The 19,888-nt window shown below is 34.6% G+C and overlaps 1 protein-coding gene and 1 pseudogene across 1 annotated transcript; one reads left to right on the top strand and one right to left on the bottom strand.

Moving 5' to 3' along the window:
- The first annotated feature begins 580 nt into the window (after positions 1-580).
- On the top strand, positions 581-2,246 carry LOC129900537 (NAC domain-containing protein 2-like). The gene is made up of 3 exons (XM_055975528.1): positions 581-861; positions 955-1,232; positions 1,321-2,246. The coding sequence occupies exons 1-3, from the start codon at positions 699-701 to the stop codon at positions 1,762-1,764; spliced, it is 885 nt and encodes a 294-aa protein (XP_055831503.1). The 5' UTR covers positions 581-698; the 3' UTR covers positions 1,765-2,246.
- A 2,112-nt stretch (positions 2,247-4,358) lies between these two features.
- Positions 4,359-19,738, bottom strand: LOC129900051 (cathecol O-methyltransferase 1-like; annotated as a pseudogene).
- Positions 19,739-19,888: the final 150 nt, after the last annotated feature.

Below are 19,888 nucleotides of genomic sequence, written 5' to 3'. Positions count from 1 at the left end.
AAAATTTAGTTTTTTTTCTTTCATGTTTTTTGTTATTTTACAATCCAAATAAATTCATTATTAGTGATATATGTGGCACTCCTAGCAACGTTACTTCACTAATTATTGACACATTAGCTCATCTCCTTCTCATTCAATTGCAACTGCCAACCTCACACCAAAAAATGTTCCACTTATTTAAATTTATTATTATTTTATTTTATTTAAAATAATCAACAATTACATAGTGGGTCCCACAATTACCGAGCGTGCATCCACCCAGTGTATGTGTCCACTACCCGAGCCTAATAGTTCCGAACCAGAAACTTCCATGAACCCTCCGAGCCACCTTGTGCCTTTTAATACTTACGTCCAAAAAGTAGTGCGTAAGCAGTGACCCAATGCACCCTACCCCCTTCCACCCACCCCCACAACTCAATTTTGCATACGTGTCCACTACTTCATATTCATTTTTTTTTATTTTTCATTTTGTTTCTAATTATTTAAACACGTTTATTCTAGATCAATTAGCTTATCTTCGACACGTGTCCCTCTTCCGTTTTCTATATATTTGGTTCTCTCCCTTGTGACCGAAGTTTCAACTTTCAACAATTTTCCTATTCCATTCTCTTCTCTTCTCTTTCCTTCCCCTCAATACTCTGTATTTATACTTTAAAAAAAAAAAAAAAAGGATTTTATATTTAGAAAATTTTAAAAAAATGACAGCAGCTGAGCTACAATTACCTCCAGGGTTCAGATTTCACCCAACTGATGAAGAGCTTGTGATTCACTATTTATGCCGAAAATGCACATCACAGCCAATTGATGTACCAATTGTAGCTGAAATTGATCTCTACAAGTTTGACCCATGGGATCTTCCTGGTAAATAATTTTTCTCCTTCAACTTTGTTTTAGTAATGGACAATTGAAATTCAGAATTTGAATTAATCCAAAATTTTTGTGTTTGTGTTTCAGAACGGGCATTGTATGGGGAGAAAGAGTGGTACTTCTTTTCACCTCGAGATCGGAAGTATCCGAACGGTTCACGTCCAAATCGAGCTGCCGGAACTGGATATTGGAAGGCTACTGGTGCGGATAAGCCGATTGGAAATCCGAAAGCCGTGGGGATTAAGAAAGCATTGGTGTTTTATTCTGGCAAGGCACCTAAAGGAGAGAAAACTAATTGGATCATGCATGAATATAGGCTTGCTGATGTTGATCGATCTGCTCGTAAGAATAACAATAGCTTAAGGGTGAGTAGTGATGAAAATACACAGAATTTGGATTGATTGATTTGTGTTTTCGATTGATTTGACGGTTTCTATTTTTTTGTTTATACAGCTGGATGATTGGGTTCTATGTAGAATATACAACAAAAAGGGATCGATTGAAAAGAATCGGAAAATGAATACTAGTAGTAGCTATATGGATACAGTTGGATCTCCGGAGGATAAGAAACCGGAGATTCTACCACCGCTACCTCCACCACCTCCGCCGCAGCAGTTGCACAACGATTTCTTCTACCTGCCATCAGATTCAGTTCCGAAGATCCACTCCGATTCAAGCTGCTCGGAGCACGTGCTTTCGCCATGCGAGAGGGAAGTGCAAAGCGAGCCGAAGCTAACTGACTGGGAAAAAGCTACCCTTGATCTTCCATTTAATTACATGGATGCCACTACCGGCGCCACAACGGTCGATAATAGCTTGTTAGGTTCTCAATTTCAGAGCAGTTATCAGATGTCGCCGCTACAGGATATGTTCATGCACCTGCACAAACCTTTTTAAAACTAAGTGGGACCCAGTGGATCATTTTCAGCCGCAAGTGTCAAAGGAGACTAGCTAAAAGTCCGTGACTGCGCACGTGCGGCCGTATTAGAATAATAAATAGTAGTAGCATCTTTTGCGTTCACATTGCCAATTGTGAAAACAACATTTGTATATCTAGTGATCATAATTAAAAAAAAAATATTAGTAATAGCAATTAAAATAAAATTGCAAAAAAACACCCTAATCATGTTTTATAAGTACATAATGATCATGGGACTTTAGTGCTACATGTGAATGTACTTTAGTGTTATGAGAGAAAAGTTACTAGTTGTATGTATGATGAAAAGTTTTAGGGTGGCTATGAAACTTTAATTTGTTTTTTCATTAGTTGTTGGGTTGATTCATTTTTGAAAATTTTGAAGTCCTTTTACCAGCATATTAAGGCTTTGATGTATTCTACCAAATTGAGGTATGCAATAATATCTTTTTTAATATCGATACTTGACTTTTTTGTTTATAATGAAACAATCCTACTTCATTTATGTTAAAGTCTACTTTCTTTATGGTTAAAATGATTCACTTGTTGAAAAGTGTGGCCAAACCATTATTAAATCGGAAAAATGTTCTTAAACTATATATCAGATGAACAAAAATGCTAGTAAGATATGTGATTTTAAAAGACAAGAGAATAAGGTTAATTAAAAGTAATATCTTTTTTATTATGAATAAAATATATTTTTAAAAAATAAAGAATATATTTATTAGAAAATAACATTTTAAATCATTAAGTAATAATAGAGACATTTTAAAATCAAACTATTAACGATAAATATAATTTTAGATCAAATTATTAACTTACGATATTTTTTCATTCGATTTCCAAGATATTTTTGAAAAGGATTATGAAATAGTGTGATTCACTAATTAACTGTTGGAGATGGATTTGTTTTATATATATTTATCAACAATAACATCAACATAAAAAAATGTGCACGTGAATATTTTTACCCAATATAAATTATGTCATTTCTTTTGAGATTCATTAAAAAAAATGGATCATATAACAATTTTTTAGCAACTTCATGCATTTATTATCACTCCAGTGAATCGACTTTTATGTATCCATCATTAACAATATTCTAAACAAACAATAAGTCATTAACAATTACTTTTTCATAGATTTTTAATTTGAGGTACGTATATACCTTAATAAAAATGGCATCTCTTTGTGGAACACTTTCAAATATATCTTCATATTTCACTCTTGCAATAATTAATTTTTAAAAAATAGATAAAATTGTGACATGCGTGAATGTTTTTTTTTCTTTTGGGCCTATTTTCTAATGCACACACTACAAGATGAATTAAAAATGTGAAAGCCACTTTCCATGTCACTTGAAACTATATGAGAGGTTGTGTAAACAAAGTATTTTCTAGTTCACTTTTACTTTGACAATAATGAATGATATGATTATTTTGTTATATTATTTTTATTAATTGGTATTTTCAAAAATAATTTCTGATTGACTCTTAAATTCTATCACTATCAAATAAATTGAGACTAGGATTATTTAAAATTCACGTAAAAAAAATACTATAAATCATAATACTAAAAAAATAATTACCAGGTGTTAATGGCTACTTTATTTTGAAGCAAAGCCAAGAGTGGCGGCAAAGATACAACATCTTCATCATCACGAACAAAGAGTCAATCATCATGCCTAAGAATGTCCTGTAGGATTGTTTAACCACAATCCATGAAGATTGACAGATGGGTTAGAGTCAGCTGGAATATTTTATTGTAGAAGAAGGAGTGGAACTACTAATTTATGTGATAAAGAGGACGAATTAGTACAAGTAGAAGAACGAGAGGAACAAGAAACTGCAATTTTGGAAATTTCTATTGAATCGGAAGTGCTGAGATTTTGATTCAAGAATTGAAGATGTGAACATTTCAAAAAGTAGATTCTTAAATTCAAATGACCATCTGAGATAAGGGTCGAGTATCTGGTGACAGCTGGCTAACTAATTGACTCTAACAAACCAATACTATTAAGTAAGTAACTAACTAAAATACGTGTATACAACTGATAATTAATCTCAATAGCTTCTTTATTGAAAGGCGGTCGACCACTAGATAAGCCACTGACGAAGAAAGCTCGAAAAGCTTTTCTTCATTCGTTATTAAGACAAAATTCTAGGTCTCCAAGTCAGTTCATGCTTTTTCAAAGAATTTTGTATCCATGTACATATAACTTGGCAAGCCTTTCCTTTCCACTGGAGCTTTATGGGTGTTGTCTCGTTTCCTAATCAGATGTTTGGATTTAAACTATGCTTTCGCGAGGAGCCAAATGGTCGTGCCAAAGGCATACCATTCCACCTTACAAGAAGTTCTAAAGGAAGTAATCGGAGGAAAAAAAAGAAGAAAGTCACCTTTCCTACCAACCTCCTGACTTTATTCTTATATTAAGAATAAAAAACGGTGTAGTACTAATAATGTCTAATTTGAACGTCAGTTGACCAACACTACTAATCCCCTTCCCCTCTTCTATAAAATTCCCAAATTATTCTCCTAGATAATGTAAAGTATTTAAGAAGTTCATTAAATAGAACTACTTGTAGAATTCCATGACCCAAAAGTTATAGACACAACATATAAAGTTAATGCCTTTGAATCCAGCTTCAATTGCGAGTGTTCGAAACTTGTGTCGATTATGATCAGGTTTCATTGCTAGAATGGCCTCAACAACTATCAATTTTCCATGTTCTGCTGATATAGCCTTATAACAATTCTTCAGCAACTTCACGCACTGACTATCACTCCAATCATGAAGAATTCACTTTTGTATATCCATCATTAACAAAAATTGTCAATATATGAAGAAACAACAAGTCATTATAAATAATTACTTTTTCTACTAATCTTTTTTCATACTAGATAATTAATTAATTAATTAATTAATTTGAGTTACGTACCTTCATAAAAATAGCATCTCTTGTGGAACACTTTCAAACATGTCTCCCCGACGTGTTCCAATCCTACAATAATTAATTTTTAAAAAATGAATAAAACTGTAACATGCATGAATGCCTTTTTTTTGGGCCTATTTTCTAATGCACACTCTACAAGAATTAAGAGCGTGAAGCCATTTCCCATGTCACTTGACACTATATATATATGACACTACATGAGATCGAGTTTATGCAAGGAAAGTAATTAAACAAGAGAAACAAGAATAAGAAGGTACCGTTAAAAGAAGGGGCATGTTGAACAACATGAGGCAGATCAAAATTTGTGCCTTTAATAGTTGGGTATTTAGATGTAATCATGGTGAGGTTGATTCCAAGGACACCTCCCACATCAACCAAAGTCTTGATGTCCTCAAAACCCTTGTAGTTGTCAAGTATATTTTTCATAACTAAAATTGTATGATTAATCATTGCTTTGTTGAAAACATTACTGTATCTAGAATCCGTTTTTAGATATTCAAATGCATTTACACCATACATCCTTTCAAATGGAATACCTCCTTCAAGAACTACATCTTTTAATCGAAAACTGTGATTTTAAATTAGATAGAAAGGAGTTAGATATGATCTAAATTCTAATTTAATTTACTTTTGAACTTTGCCAATAATGGTTTAAATTTATCATTTCGTTATTGTCACTATAAAGGCACTTTTGAGCCACTTTGATAATAAAAGGTAGAAACGATAAAATTAGCCCATAATTTTTTTTTTACCTAATCTGTTAAAGTTTGAGTGAGTTCAAAATTCGTTGTTCATTTTTTTTTTATAACTTTTAAATAATATTTTTTAAAAATAAAAAGGGGGAATATTTGTTAGCCATAAAGGTGAGCAAATGTGTTATGTATGAAATTCATACTTTCAATAGTTCAGATATGAAACTCAAAAAAAATTTAGATGTGTTTTTGACATTTTACTATAATACCTTCAAATACAGAGAGTTAAACGATATATAAAAAGGGCAGTCCGATGCACTAAGGCTCCCGCTATGCGTAAGACAAAAGAATTACCAGGTGTTAATGACTACTTTATGTTGAAGCAAAGCCAAAAGGAGCCCAGAGATGCACCATCTTCATTATCACGAACAAAGAATTTGCCCACAGGTGACAGACCGTAGAGTCGTTCATTATTATTAATAGAGCAAGTGAGCAATGAATAAGTAGCCACGAGATAAAGCATTCTTTTGTTTTTGGTTCAAACTAGATTTACTTATATAACAAAATTAAGAGTTTAATACAAAAGTGGTGGGGTGTCTCCCCACATTCTGGTCCATTATATGGTCCTTACAACACCGAATTTTCCTAGAGATAGTAGTATCCGAGTAATCTATGGGAAGATAATCTAGTAACTAGCACGGAGGAGCTTCATGCATAACTACATCAAAATTTCGGCAGTTTTCCTGGGCTCCTTCCTTTTATCAGTCTATCTGCCGCCTTGTTCTCCTTTCTGAATATGTGGTCAATTGATGGGCCCTTCAGGTGTCACGCCTCGAGAGGGTATCCTAGGCGTGACTGGTACTCAGAAACCATCTCTAGCCTCCGAGAGAACCACTTGACTCATCACTCATTCGTTCATCAGCAGAAGACTTAAGTGAAAATAAGAACACTTATGTGGGCTCGCCATCATCAACATCAAAGAAAAGAAATAACCCTTAGAAGAAGTAGTTTCAAAGGAGAACTACTCCAATTACATCATCAAACTCTGTCTACGAAGCCTCTAATACTATTAGACGGTGCCAATGCCATGTCCATGGCTACCTCAAAAGAAACATAATACTCAATAATAATAAAAGGATAAAGAGTTCCTCCGAATACAAGAAGGACTCACCAAATAGATGGAAAGTAATGATCTTCAACGATGCGTCTATTGAGAATCTCTACACATGTATTTGCAATATAAAATGATGCAGGTTGAATGACGTCAGTACATGAAATGTATGAGCATGTAAAATGGCAGGAAAGTAAGGAAAGATATCAAGAAACTTCTCTTAGGAAGACTCAGCTCAGAACTCAACATCATCTCAACATCAATATGTAATACAAGTTTAAAAATAACAATAAGCAATGCTTATTCAGTTGAGAGTTTCTCTAACCGACAACCATCACTTATGAGCTAGTGATGATATGATGAAGCGATGTCGTTGCCACACCCATCCAATACCTTGCCCGGGTAAAGGACATCACCATCTTGGATTCAATCATCAAAGTCCTCTTTTTGTGACTTAAGAGGCATAAACTCCATCCTACGCTTGCTACGTAGTTCTGGAATTTGAATCAATTAAACTCTTACCCAACTCGATGCTCAATACTACTCCCAAAATATGTGCTCATATTAACCTCATCATCTAGTCTTATTGGACCTTTATTTAAAACATCAAACTCATCTCATTACGTCTTCATCAATCATTACACTTCAAAACATCATTTATATCTCATCAAATCATCCTGCTCAAACATCATTTCATCCAAAGAATCAAATTCATTTAAACTCAATTCTTTTGCTCTTTCAAAACATAATAAAATACATATATAGTATTAATTCAAATCACTCTTAATGAATATTAAAAGCCAATATTTTTACTCAAAACACGCATAAATATATTTATGAACATCAAATTAGGGTTCATGGGAAAGTAGCCATGAACAATAATTCCAATAATATATGAAATAAAAATAATAATAATCTCAAAGCATAAATATATCTAACTCAATAAAAGAAGAATTAACTCATTTAGAATTCAAGAATTAGGGTAAAACTCAACTATAACTCAATTACAATGAATTTAAATATTGGGCGCATGGACGAACTCTATCCAATGCTATGAATAGTCTTACATACCTGGAATCTGAAGCTTTACTCCGAATTGAAGAACTCAATGAACACTCTTGAACCCCAAGCCTTTTCTCCTCATCGGAACGTTTTGGTGTACTACCCGGACTATAAATCACCGGAATAGTATTTCTACACTACTAAAAATTAAAACTACATTTGAGAATGAGTAAAGAAGTGTATAGAGAGAAAAGTTTCTTGAGAAAGTTTGATGAATAAAATGAGAAAATAAGGTGAATATTTATAGGTGTGGAGAAGGGATCTAAAAATAAATAAAAATAATTACAGGGGATGATCTTGAAAATTCAATGGAATATTGTGATGTTATGGGTGGTGTCAAATGGAGGACTATTGATGTCATGAGTGAAGTCAAATGGATCTAGATCTTTCCATGGTTGGTGAGATGAACTTTCTTTTAACGGAAAACCTTTTTTCGGAGCTGTCTAAACAAAATAACTTCCTAATTAGGATTTGGTGTCTTTATATGAATTGTAGATCTAGAAGTCTACTTTCATATCGTTCAAGAATAAATTAATTTGGAGCATTTTATAATGAGATATAATTTTTCTTCTATAAATACTTTATTTCATCACAACAGCATGTCCTACAAAAAATAATTTATTTGACTTACTTATCCTCCGAATCTTAATATATAGTATTCACAAAAGTTTTAGGTAATAACGTTGGGGTTATTACCTAATTTGAATCACTTAATTTGGATCAACTTTTGAAAAGTTATGCCCAATGTTGACACTCAATTTTGACCAACTTATAACTATGTTTCAGATTACTATCTTAATAAATAGACATTTTTCAAAGTTATTTCGTTATTAAATAAATAACTCACATTTAGTTTTATCCAATAAAACACATATTTTTACGTTCGTAGTTTATAAACATTATAACTATTATCTTTATTATTTTTAATAACGGGCCTCATACGTTCAAATATTTTTACGTGTCTATTTAGCATATATTATGTACGTGTGTCTTATATATATATTTCTTATCTAAATATATTTTATAATATTGCATATCTATTTTAATACACGTGCATTAAAGTTATTATTTAATGGAGTTTATTATATATGCTTATATTAATTATGCACATATTTTAGTATGTACATACGTATGTTATATATACATACTACTACTTAAATAAAATTTATGATGATTATTGATTAAATATCAATCTATTTAATTTTTTCTCTATTTTTATTCTAAGTGTAGTCTTTTTTCCAAATTTAAATTCATATATAACCCATTCTAAAATCTTAAATCCACCTTTTAATCATATCCATCCATTCCATTTTTATCAAATGTCAAGATCTAATCTCAACCGTTCATCAAAATTGATGAACGGCTGAGATCGCATTCCTATTTCTAATTACAAGAAGACCCAAAACCCTAAAACATTTCTTCTTGAGGTCTTCTCCTCCAAAGAGAAGAAGAGAAGCCGCAGCAGCCTCCAACAGCAGCGCACAGCAGCTGCAACGGCGAGCCACCGACGGCGAGCAGCAGCAGCTTCTCCAGCAGCTCCACGACGCGACTTCAGCGAGCTCGAAGCAACGACGTGCAGCTCCAACAGCAGCCTTCGACGCCAGCACCATCGACGGACAACAACCAGCTCCACCAAAAACCCATTCGTTGTCCTCGTCTCCATCAACAACAATAGCGAACCAGTGAGCTTTAGCTCCGGTGAAAAGCGAGCTTCAAGCTCGCACGATGAACAACAAAAGAGAATCGCTGCCCTTCATCTCTGAACCATCAGATCCAGCGGCCACGACGCGCAACAGGAGCAGTGACACGAGCTGCAGCAGTCCACATCTCCTTCTCCAGCTGCAACAACACGCATAGATGCCGACGAGATGGACAACAACAGCAACTCTGGCGAACTAGACGGCAACAAGTATTGGAAATATTAATAATATGTTTGCTGAAAGACAGATCTTAATAGATCTGTCCACGGTTCGTTTTTCTTATTTATTCAAGTTCTTATCTCATTCTTTAACAGGTTTTCTAATTTACTTGTGGTTTTTCAATATAAGATTCATTATTTCAATTGCATGCTTGTTTATGTTTGAAGTAATTAGTAGTTGTGAAGTTCTTTTGGGTGAAATTCTTTGTGATTATACTTTAAGTCTTATTAAGCATTTGTTTGGATGAGTCTGAATATGATCCGTTCCTTTGGTAATGAGTATTAGCAGATCCTCCAATTTTTTCTTTTACACTGTTGGAATTGTTGGCCTCATATTTCTGATTATTCAATTCAATTGCTTTTCCTTAATTAGTTTTAAAGAATAAAATTTATGTCGTCGTTAATTTTTGAGTCAGTCTTCTCGTAGAATAGTTTTCATTTTTTCGTTACTCATCTCTTTGTGGTTAATTTGCTATAATTTGGGATGCTAAATACTTTGGTGAATTAACTTAGCATATTTTATAAGATTCTTCCTTTATTTGAATGACTTGGGTGTTGCCATTACTCATACATTAATACACTAATTTGGCCTTACCCAAAATGAATCTGATTGCTTCATTTGTTTTATCATGGTAAATCTCAATATATGCTAGTAAACGTTAATTTTAGGTTTATTTCTGTTTACAATTTGACTATTTCTCTCATTATGTTTGAATAATTTACCTACAATTAATGATAATAGATCCCTTTTGGGCATAGCCTTTTGACTCTTGAGGCATCCTTGTTGAAAAATTGGACCAAATCTTAGAAAGAATATATTAAGAAGATTTTGCTCAGAAATGTTGAAGTTTGGCCACCTTTTTTGAAATATAATATGTTGCAAAAAGTCTTGCCTAGCCGTTTCTTTATGGATTTTCTTGTTTTTTTTCTTGATTGCTTTCACCACTATAAGACCCATCCTCATTTTGAGGAGAGGGGGACACACAAAACAGACAGAGAGAAAAGGACGAAAAACAGGGAAGAAAAAATAATTTTCTACTTTCCATTTTTACATCTAATATTCATTAGAACACAAAAGGTTTTTTTTAACAAAAATACTTAGTGCTTTTAAGTTCTTTCTGTTGCCTCTTTGCTACTTCGACTTGTTTGGATCTCGAATAGTGTTATCGCTTTCCGTTGGCATATTAATAAATTCGTATTAATCGTATCCAGGTTAGTACCAATTCCCTTTATATATTGATTTATTATTTTGAAATGTGTTCTTGCTTTGTTTGTTTGCTTTGTTGTGGTAAAATTACATAATCATGATGTACCTCTATATATTTGTATATCGCTTGTATTTTTTTTTATGGTTTAGCAGGATTTGGATTTCAAATGCAAGACATGAAGATGTTTATTTGGAACAAGATTCAAATAGTTTTAGTTCCTGTCCTATTATTTCTATTTTTGTATTATTTTTTCTTAATCATTTCGGCATGTAATACTAAACTCTTTATATAATAAAAGGGGGAAGAATACATGGGGAGGGAATATACTTGCTACTTGCTTTAGTGATTTATTTTTAGTTCATCTTAAATTTATGTGTGCTTGAATATATGTGAAATTAGTTATACTACTCATTTCCCCATGCTTAAGTTCATTTATTCACGATACAAAAATTTTATTTTTTACAAGAGGTTTGCTTTAATAAAAAAATAATAAAATAAAAAATGATCTAAAAATAATTTGTTAAATATTATTTATCATCATATATGTTTAAAAAATAATTTGTCTATTTTATACGTCTTATATTTGTTTATGACAAATCTCATTAAATGATTATTTTGATAATATTTCTACATTATAACTTGTATTTTAAGCCTAAAATTATGAATATAGTTTTAAATAATAGCTTTATCATATTAACTATTTAGATATTATATATGTAGGATCTACTAAATAATTTTGAATGTAGTAATAATCATATTTAGATTTAAATGCCATTTTGGGTAGACATCATGTTCATAGGATTTACAATTTTAATTATATCATGTTTAAATATTTTAACTAATATTTTTAACATGCTAGTCATTTGGAAATCATGTGCATAAGATTTTATGTTAAATATCATATAGCAAATCATGTCTATAGGACTTAATGAATATTTAAGTATTTATAATATTATGGGTCTTGCTAAATATTTTTTAAGCTCGTTATATGGATGTAATAAATATTGGCAAAAATATTATTAGGTAGTTTCAATATGAAATAATCCCTAACTTGAAAGATTTTTCTTTGATATTTTATTTAGGAATCACACCAATAGAATTTTAATAATTATTTTTATATCCAAACTATGCCTATAGAATTTCAATAAATGTTTATCATGATATTATGTATAAAAATCATGTTTATAAGATTCTAACAAATATTTATTGTATTATTCCATTTTGAGGCCATGTCTACATTTTAATAAATTTTCATTTCATTTAGAAATCATATTTATAGTATTTTAATAAATTTTCATCATACTCTTAACTAAATCATGTTAATAAGATTTTAAGATTATTGCTAGTAAATAACTAAATTATCAAGCATGCCTTCTTTTATTACAATCGCCCTTTGTAGTTAATATTGCCTTCATATATCTAAAATAATGAAATTTGTCATCTATGTTATTCAAGTTTTTATATACCTACGTCTGATTGTACGCACACACATGATTATTATAGCCTTAACTATTTATCTGTGTTTTCAAGCATGCTAAATTAATTAATCTAGAGGCTTACTTGATATTTTATGTGCTAACTGTTTGTCCTATCTATTTTGTTTGACGATGGGCCCAATTAGGACGCCTGCATTTTCTTTGGTCTAAAACCTACCCTAATAGTATATCCAATGCCTCTTGTACATTAAGTTGGGTCGATAGACACGCTTTAGGACGTTAGTTTTTATTTCTTTTAGATCGCTTTAGGATTATAATAACAAATGAACATAGGAGGGGTAGGGATAGTTAGGCCCTTCGGAAATGATGGAAATCGACCCGAGCAGAAAAACGACAAAAACTATATTTTGTCTTTCGATTAATAAGCCGGCACTGATCCGAAGAATATGAATATATAGAAATATTTTATCCTGTATATTCTAAAATATTTTCATTGATATATATTTGGGGTAGTTTAAATGTTAAAAACTAAATTATTTTCATCTACGTATCACTAATTTCTATTGTCTTTAATTTTTTATTTTTTTATATTTTTTAGTTAATAATATTTATTTATCCTGTGTTAATTCTAACATTAATTGTTTAGTTTAACCTAATTAAATCCCTTAAAGAGAAACCATTTTTAAGTTCGTTTGTTTAATTTAATTAATTCATTTAATTATCTTTTTTTATTTAATCATTTTTTAGCAAATCTATTACTCTTATAAATGATCTAAAAATATTTCAAAATTTATATTTCTTTCAAATTGTTTAATACTTTAATTATTGTTAAAACACATTTTTTCAAAGTTAGTCAAATAATTTTCAAATCGTTGGACAACCGCATATTAGCGGCTATTTTAAGTGCTAAAACCTTCTTAAAATAGTAATATGAACCTCGTACCTTTTTCTCTAAATTTGTAAGACTTAAATCTGTTAGTCTTTTAAATTAAGTTTTCTTAATTTTTTTAAAAAATTAAGTGGCGACTTCTCTTTTACTAAAATTGATTTTTTCTTTATAAAAGTTGAAGTTGATTTTAAACTCTAGTCCATTTTTCGACATAACACCCAAAATACAGAAGCAATATTATTTTCATCGAGAATTAAAACACCACATACAACATTTTAGGAGGTGTTACACCAGGACCTGTATAAGATACCTTCAATCCAAGATGATATTATCAAAAGGTAAATATCGGTTAGGGATCATAGCGATAGCTTCCTTGGAGTCGGAGTTTATGATAAGGGACTTTAGGTTCCTGTTGGCCGCAATCCTTAGACCAAATAGGATGGCTAGCTGTTTAACTTGTTTGGGAGTAGTATGTGTACAGTGTTTTGAAAACCTTTTTATCCGGTCCTTTTTGTGGTTTCTAAAAATTCCTCCTATCATACCCCTGCCAACTGTTCTCCCAGCAACGTCATTTGTGTTTAACTTGTAGGTACCCTCTAGGGGTGGTTGCCATTTTAGCGCAATGGTTAGCAAGGGATGTTTAGTGAGAGCCTGTCTATAGGCCGCAAAGTGGTACTCTATTGCCCAAAAAGTGATTAAGCTAGGCTGGGGACAGTTTTTGTTGTCATTGAAGACATTGTCGTTCCTACTAATCTAGATTCCCCATAAGCAGTATGAAAGGACATCCTCTTATGTGATCCAATTATTGAAAGGCTTACTCCTAAGGCTGTTCCAAACCTGGCGCATGTTGGTAATGGAGATGACAGTGGATTCAATTGCAATGCCTGGTGTGCTATGGTTTGCAATTTGACTCCAAAAAAGAATAGCCTTGGGACAGAGAAAGAAGATATGATTGATGCATTCTGAAGCATTTCCACAATATTTGCAAATGGGTTCTATGTTCAACACTATATGGTTTAGAAAGGAGTTTGTGGGGAGTCTTTCATGTTGTAGTAGCCAGATGAAGAACTTAATTTTTGGAGGCTTTTGGAGGTTCTAAATCTAGTTGAAATTTGGCTGGGTGGAAATGACTTGGGGGGGCTTCAGATTATTCTGGAATCTATAAGCACTACTACTAGTGAACAAGCCATTGCTGGTGAGGTCCCAAATTAACTTATCTTCTCTATTAATCTGGGTTGGGAGGCAGCAATCCTTGATAATAGAGATGATGTACTCAGGGATGGTAATAGAGAGATTGGTTTGGTTCCAAGCACCTTCAGACCTTAGGGACTCAATTTTGAGGTTGAGTTCTTTTTTATTGAAGTGTCCTTGGATAAAGCTTCTGATGGTGTCATGATTAGGAATCCATTTGTTATCAAAGAAATTAATTTTTTTCCCATTTCCTACCACCCATCTGGATGCTAACATGTAGTTTTTCCACCCTTCCCTAATGCAACTCCAGGGTGCAATGGTTAAGGCTCTACCTCTAAATATATCCTTATTATGGTAATGTTTAAAGTAGAGGACCTGAGACCAGAGGGCTTGACTATTGTGGTACATTCTCTATGCTAAGCTAGTATGGAGTGTTTGGTTCTTAACATCACACTTTTGGAGTCCCAAACCCCCATCCCTTTTAGACTTGGTAACAGTGTTCCAGTTGAGGAGGTGGAGCTTCCTTTTTTCAAAAGAGGTGCCCTAGATAAAGTCCTTTTGGATTTTGTCAATGGACTTACTATTCTTGGAGGGTGGATATATGAACTGCATCACATGAGAGGGTATGCTGCTAAGGGAAGCTTTGTCTAGCACCACTATTCCAGCCATGGTAAAGAACTTAGTTTTTCAGCTTTTTAACTTAGCTTGCATGTTGTCTGTCAATGATGAATTGGAAGTCACCATGGAAAGGTTTAGAGTGGAAGATTAGGAAGCCAAGGTATTTACCAAAGTGGGGGATTGTATGAATGCCCAGAATAGCAGAACAATTTATGTTGTTGGTCCTGGTGCTATTTCTAGGGAAGACTACTTTAAATTTGTTCAGGTTAACTTTTTGCCTAGACTCCTTGAAGAAGGAGTGGAAGATATGTAAAATGGTTCTGCAATTGTTGGGAGTAACATGGAAAAACAATGTCAAATCATCAACAAAGAAAAGATGGGAGAATTTTGGACCAGAGAAAGAAATGTTGATGGGGTTCCAGGTTTTATCAGAGACAGCCTTATCAATGGTCCTGGATAGTCTCTTCATACATATGATGAATATGTAAGGGGAGATGGAGTCTCCCTGTCTAGTGCCTCTTGAGGGGTAATAAGATTTGGTTCTTGAGCCATTAACTAGGAAAGTGATAGAGGAAGACGTAATGCATGACATTGCGAGATTGATCAGCTTGGTGGGGAGGTTGAAGTAAATTAGAGGGTCTTTTATGAAGGCCCATTCAAGCCTATTAAAAGATTTCTCCAGGTCAATCTTCAAGATCATATTTGCTTTTGAACCTTTCATTTTCCTAAAGTGGCTAGTGTATTCTTGGACAATGATGGCATTATCAGAAGAATTTCTATCTTTAATGAAGCTTGCTTGGTTTGGGCTGATGATGTGGGGGAGGAACTCTTTTAATCTACCAGCAATAATTTTAGTAACGAGTTTGTAGGAAGTGTTGCAGAGTCCAATAGGTCTGAAGTTCTTAAGGGTAGTGGCATTTGGGCACTAGAAATTAGATAAAGTAGAGTGGAGTTCATGATAGGATCCATTACAGACCTTTCAAAGATCTGTCTACACCATTCCATGGCCTTTGTCCCCATATTCTCTCAATATCTTTGAAACAAGAGAGGGTGAAGACCATCAAGCCTAGGGGCCTTTAAGGGCTTGAAGGACTTCAGAGCAGCCAGGATTTCAGAATCTCTTAAGGGGGCATCAACAAGGTTTCTCATATGGTTATCAAGGCTGTAGGGTTTAGTGTTTTGGGGGTGGGTGGGTCTAGGGGAGTAGAGATGGTCATTGGAGTATAGTTTCTCATAGTAAAGGGTCACTTGGGATTCAATAGCCTCTTGGGAGTGGTATTCCATACCACTGTCATCTTTTAGGAAAAGGATGTGATTCTTTCTTCTCCTATTAATGGTAGTTGTATGAAAAAACCTTTTATATCCCCTTCATTGAGACAATTGATTCTAGATCTAACTTTTAGAAGTCTTCTTCTTGCTTAAGCAATGAGTCATACTCTTCAGTTAACTCAACTTCTAGATTTTACAGAAAGGTGCTATGGTGGTAGCTGGGAGAGTTTTGGATACCATTCAAGAGTGCTAACAGGGACTTCATCCTCCGAAAAATATTTCCAAAGGTGGTTCTGCTCCATATCATGGCTCTCATTTAAAAGGAATGGCTTGCTTTTAGGAGTGTGGAGTTGGTGGTGAAGTTTTCACTAATAGGACCCTTAAAGCCTTGGTAGCTACACCACATGGGCTCTAATTTTAAGGGCTTATTTCTATGAATGGGACTTTCATTGCCCAGTTGACTAGGATGGGGCAATAGTCAGAGTGGGTACGAGTGAGGTGAGTGATTGAGGCATCAAGATAGGCTAATAACCAGGAGTCATTGGCAAAACATCTATCTAACCTTTCGAAGATAAGGTTCTTTTTATTACTGTACCTCTTAATAGTCCAAGTATACTTGCTACTCTTAAAGCTTAAATCTACCATGCTACACTGATTAAGGCAATTCCAAAGATGGTTGGCACGATTGATGTTAACAGTTCTACCTCCTAATTTATCCTTTTCGTTCAAGACTTCATTGAAGTCTCCGCCTATGAACCAATTCCCTTTATAGTTCTGGGAGATCTGAGTAAGATTTTCTCAAAGTGCTAGGCAATTTTCAAGACTGTTACTAGCATAGATCGCAGAAAGAATTCAAGGGTTAGGATGTTTACTAACCTTCACAAGAACGTAGATGCCTTGGGGGTGAAATAGAGAAATTATCAAGCTTCATATCTTTGTCATTCCACATGATGACGATTCCTCCTATAAGGCCTTCCGCAGCAGACTGGATTTGATTCTCAAAACTAAGTCATTTGACAAACTTGTATGTTCCTTCATTTTCGTTTCTAACAGAATTAGCATACTGGGTTTGTGGGTATTGACGAGGGCCTTGTAATGCCTCTTAAACCTAGCATTATTAGCCCCTCTCATGTTCCAAATTATGAAATTCATGAGGTACCTTTGCGATGATGGCACTTTCAAAGAACCTAACCTCTTATTCCGCTGATTTGGGTTGTTCAGATCCAAAAGGGGGTTCAGTGTAGCTGTTAGGGGAAAGTCCATCGTCTGACTCTTCACATCCATAGTGAATCCTCTCACTCTCTCTAGACAGCATACAATAATCAATTTGTTGAAGTGCTTTTCGAGTTCTTTCAGATAGCGGTCTACTAGATGAAAGACTTCTGTTTTTTGCTCCGCAAACAGAGGGAGTAGTTAACCCTCCAGTGGGTTTTGTGGTGTGCTTTCTCGGGCGTTTGTCTGAGTATTGAAAGCTTGGCTCCGCCCTATCCTTAGTACCCTCCATGGAAAAAATTGAGGTCTCATTGGGTTGAGAGTGGTAGGGTGGTTGGGGAAGAAAGGGAGATCGGCTTGGTTCTGGTTCAAGAGTAGGTTGATTGCTTGAGTTGGTAAATTGGGTAAGAGCATTTGGAGGATCGTTTTCTTCTAGAGTTCGTGGCCATGTCTTGTCATAGCCAGGTCAATTGCTTGCCGGACAATTTGAGTTAGGTACTTGGGATTGTCCAGAAGCAGTGACACCGGCTGTTGGTTCATATTCAACTCTAGTTCCAGTGCGAAGTCTTACAGCGCCATCTCCATCCATAATTTTGGGAGGAGGTTCTCGGATGATGAATCTGTGACAAATATTAGTGGAGGGAGCGGGGTTATCTCCTGGTGGCTTTCCATGCTAGTGTATTGGAGTTGTGAGGTGTGGTTTGAGGGAGGAAATCTCATCCCTCTTATTTTTCAACTGGGGGTGGTTGTTAGGCCTATTAATTGACATGACAACTATGGTCATGTCATCAAAGGGAGGGTGATGATTACCCTCCATCACCTTGGGAGGGCTACTGAGTGAAATCTCTATGGGAGAGAGCTTCAGAGCATTCTTGGGGATAAAGAGAGATATGAGAGTTAATGTGTGAGTGGATCCCACTTCCATAAATGAGTTAGGAGACGGTCCCATCTTATTAACTTCTGTGTCTCCTCCAGTACCTTCATAGGCTTTTGGAGGGTTAACTATCCATTTCAAACTAATGGACTCTGTCATGCCAATGGTCCGTTTATGGTTAACGGAGTTAGCGGTGTTATCTGTTAGCTTCGTTGAGTTACCTGAGTTAGAGGGTTTACCGGTGCCCTGGTGAGGATGAGAAGTACGTACCTTTTGTTGGGAGAGAAGAGTGGATGTCTTGCTAATACCATTACCTGTCTCCTTGGACCCTACAGTGGCCTGCGATTGTTGAGGCCCTTGTGGTGTCCTCCGGCCCCTGAGTTTCCTGGGAAAAAGAACTATTTGCCATTGATCTATTTTTGATCCGCTTGTTGAAGCACCTGTGGTGGTAGGTTTCTTTGGTATGGGGATTGTGAAGGAGAATCTGGATTCAGTGTGTCCTAGCCTACTGCATTCCTTGCACATAGTACCTTCCCTCTCGTAGACCACTTCTTGCCAGTGATTTTCGATTCGGACCTTTGTTTTATCGGGGTTGCCCATTGGTACTTGGATACAAATTCTCGCATAGCTTCCCCAGAGAGTTGCAGAGGTGCAAGTGTCTATTTTAAGTGGAGCACCTAATTTTCTTCCAACCCTTTCTAGAATGAATTTGTCGTAGAACTTTGTTGGGAATTGCAGTAACCTAATTCAGATCGCACTGTGTTATAGTTGATTCTCTAGGTGCGAATTTTGGTTCCCATTGTTTTATTGAAAGAAAATGTCCAGCTATGAACCATGGGCCATTATGTAATACTTTTTCCATGTTTGCCTTCATGTTGAATATTGCAATGAAGAAGTTCCATCCTAAATCTATCAAAGTAAGGTTCTCACTGGTTTCCAGAGTTCTGTTAGTTTATTCTTTAGGTAAATGTGAGGAACTCTCTTACCCATTAATTTAACTATGATGGAGAATTTCCAAGGCTGGTGGATCCTCTATTTCTCTTCTTCAGTAAGTATAATGGAATCATCCATTTCCATTACCTCCTTTCTTGTTGGTTCGGAGTGGTTGAGTTCATCTTTTTTGTCTAGTAAAATATCTTTGAAAAATTGCCTCTTTGATTGGGTCTCCTCCGTAAGTATGTCCGGTGGATCCGACTGCGGTGGTTACGGTGGCGTGGGTACAATAGTGACTAGGGAGTCGGTAGTGGACATTAACAAATTTATTGTTCTTCTTTTTGTTCATAAAGCATTCTATCTAACATGTTGACTGCTTCAATAGGGTTGTTACAAGGCATTTTAGAAACTATTTGAGAAGCAGAAAGTTGAGTATCATCAACTTTGTCTACGATCTCAAATACCTCTAACTCAACTGTTTAAATGCAACACAAAAGGAAGTACTGATGATGACGATAACTGCATTGCATAAGCAAAATTCTCATCTTTTTGTGACCCACTACTAATTGGTAATTGGCTGTTTGACATATTGACTTGAATCAGTTAGCTAATAACACTTTCTAAATTTCCTTTATATCTCGCAACCCTCACACTCATGACTCATATATATAAGTATACAAATAATAGTAGGTATCACTAGCTAGGGTCACGGTCCGGGCCCAACATGAGTGTTTTTAT

This window comes from Solanum dulcamara, chromosome 8 (assembly GCF_947179165.1).
Source record: "Solanum dulcamara chromosome 8, daSolDulc1.2, whole genome shotgun sequence".
Classification (NCBI taxonomy): domain Eukaryota; kingdom Viridiplantae; phylum Streptophyta; class Magnoliopsida; order Solanales; family Solanaceae; genus Solanum; species Solanum dulcamara.
The sequence above is the reverse complement of the archived record's forward strand: the minus strand, read 5'-3'. Positions and strand labels throughout refer to the sequence as shown.

Coding starts and splice junctions, on each gene's coding strand:
- LOC129900537 (XM_055975528.1), top strand. CDS start 699: ATGACAGCAGCTGAGCTACAATTACCTCCAGGGTTCAGATTTCACCCA. Junction 862..954: donor TGACCCATGGGATCTTCCTG/GTAAATAATTTT, acceptor TTTGTGTTTCAG/AACGGGCATTGTATGGGGAG. Junction 1,233..1,320: donor AGAATAACAATAGCTTAAGG/GTGAGTAGTGAT, acceptor TTGTTTATACAG/CTGGATGATTGGGTTCTATG.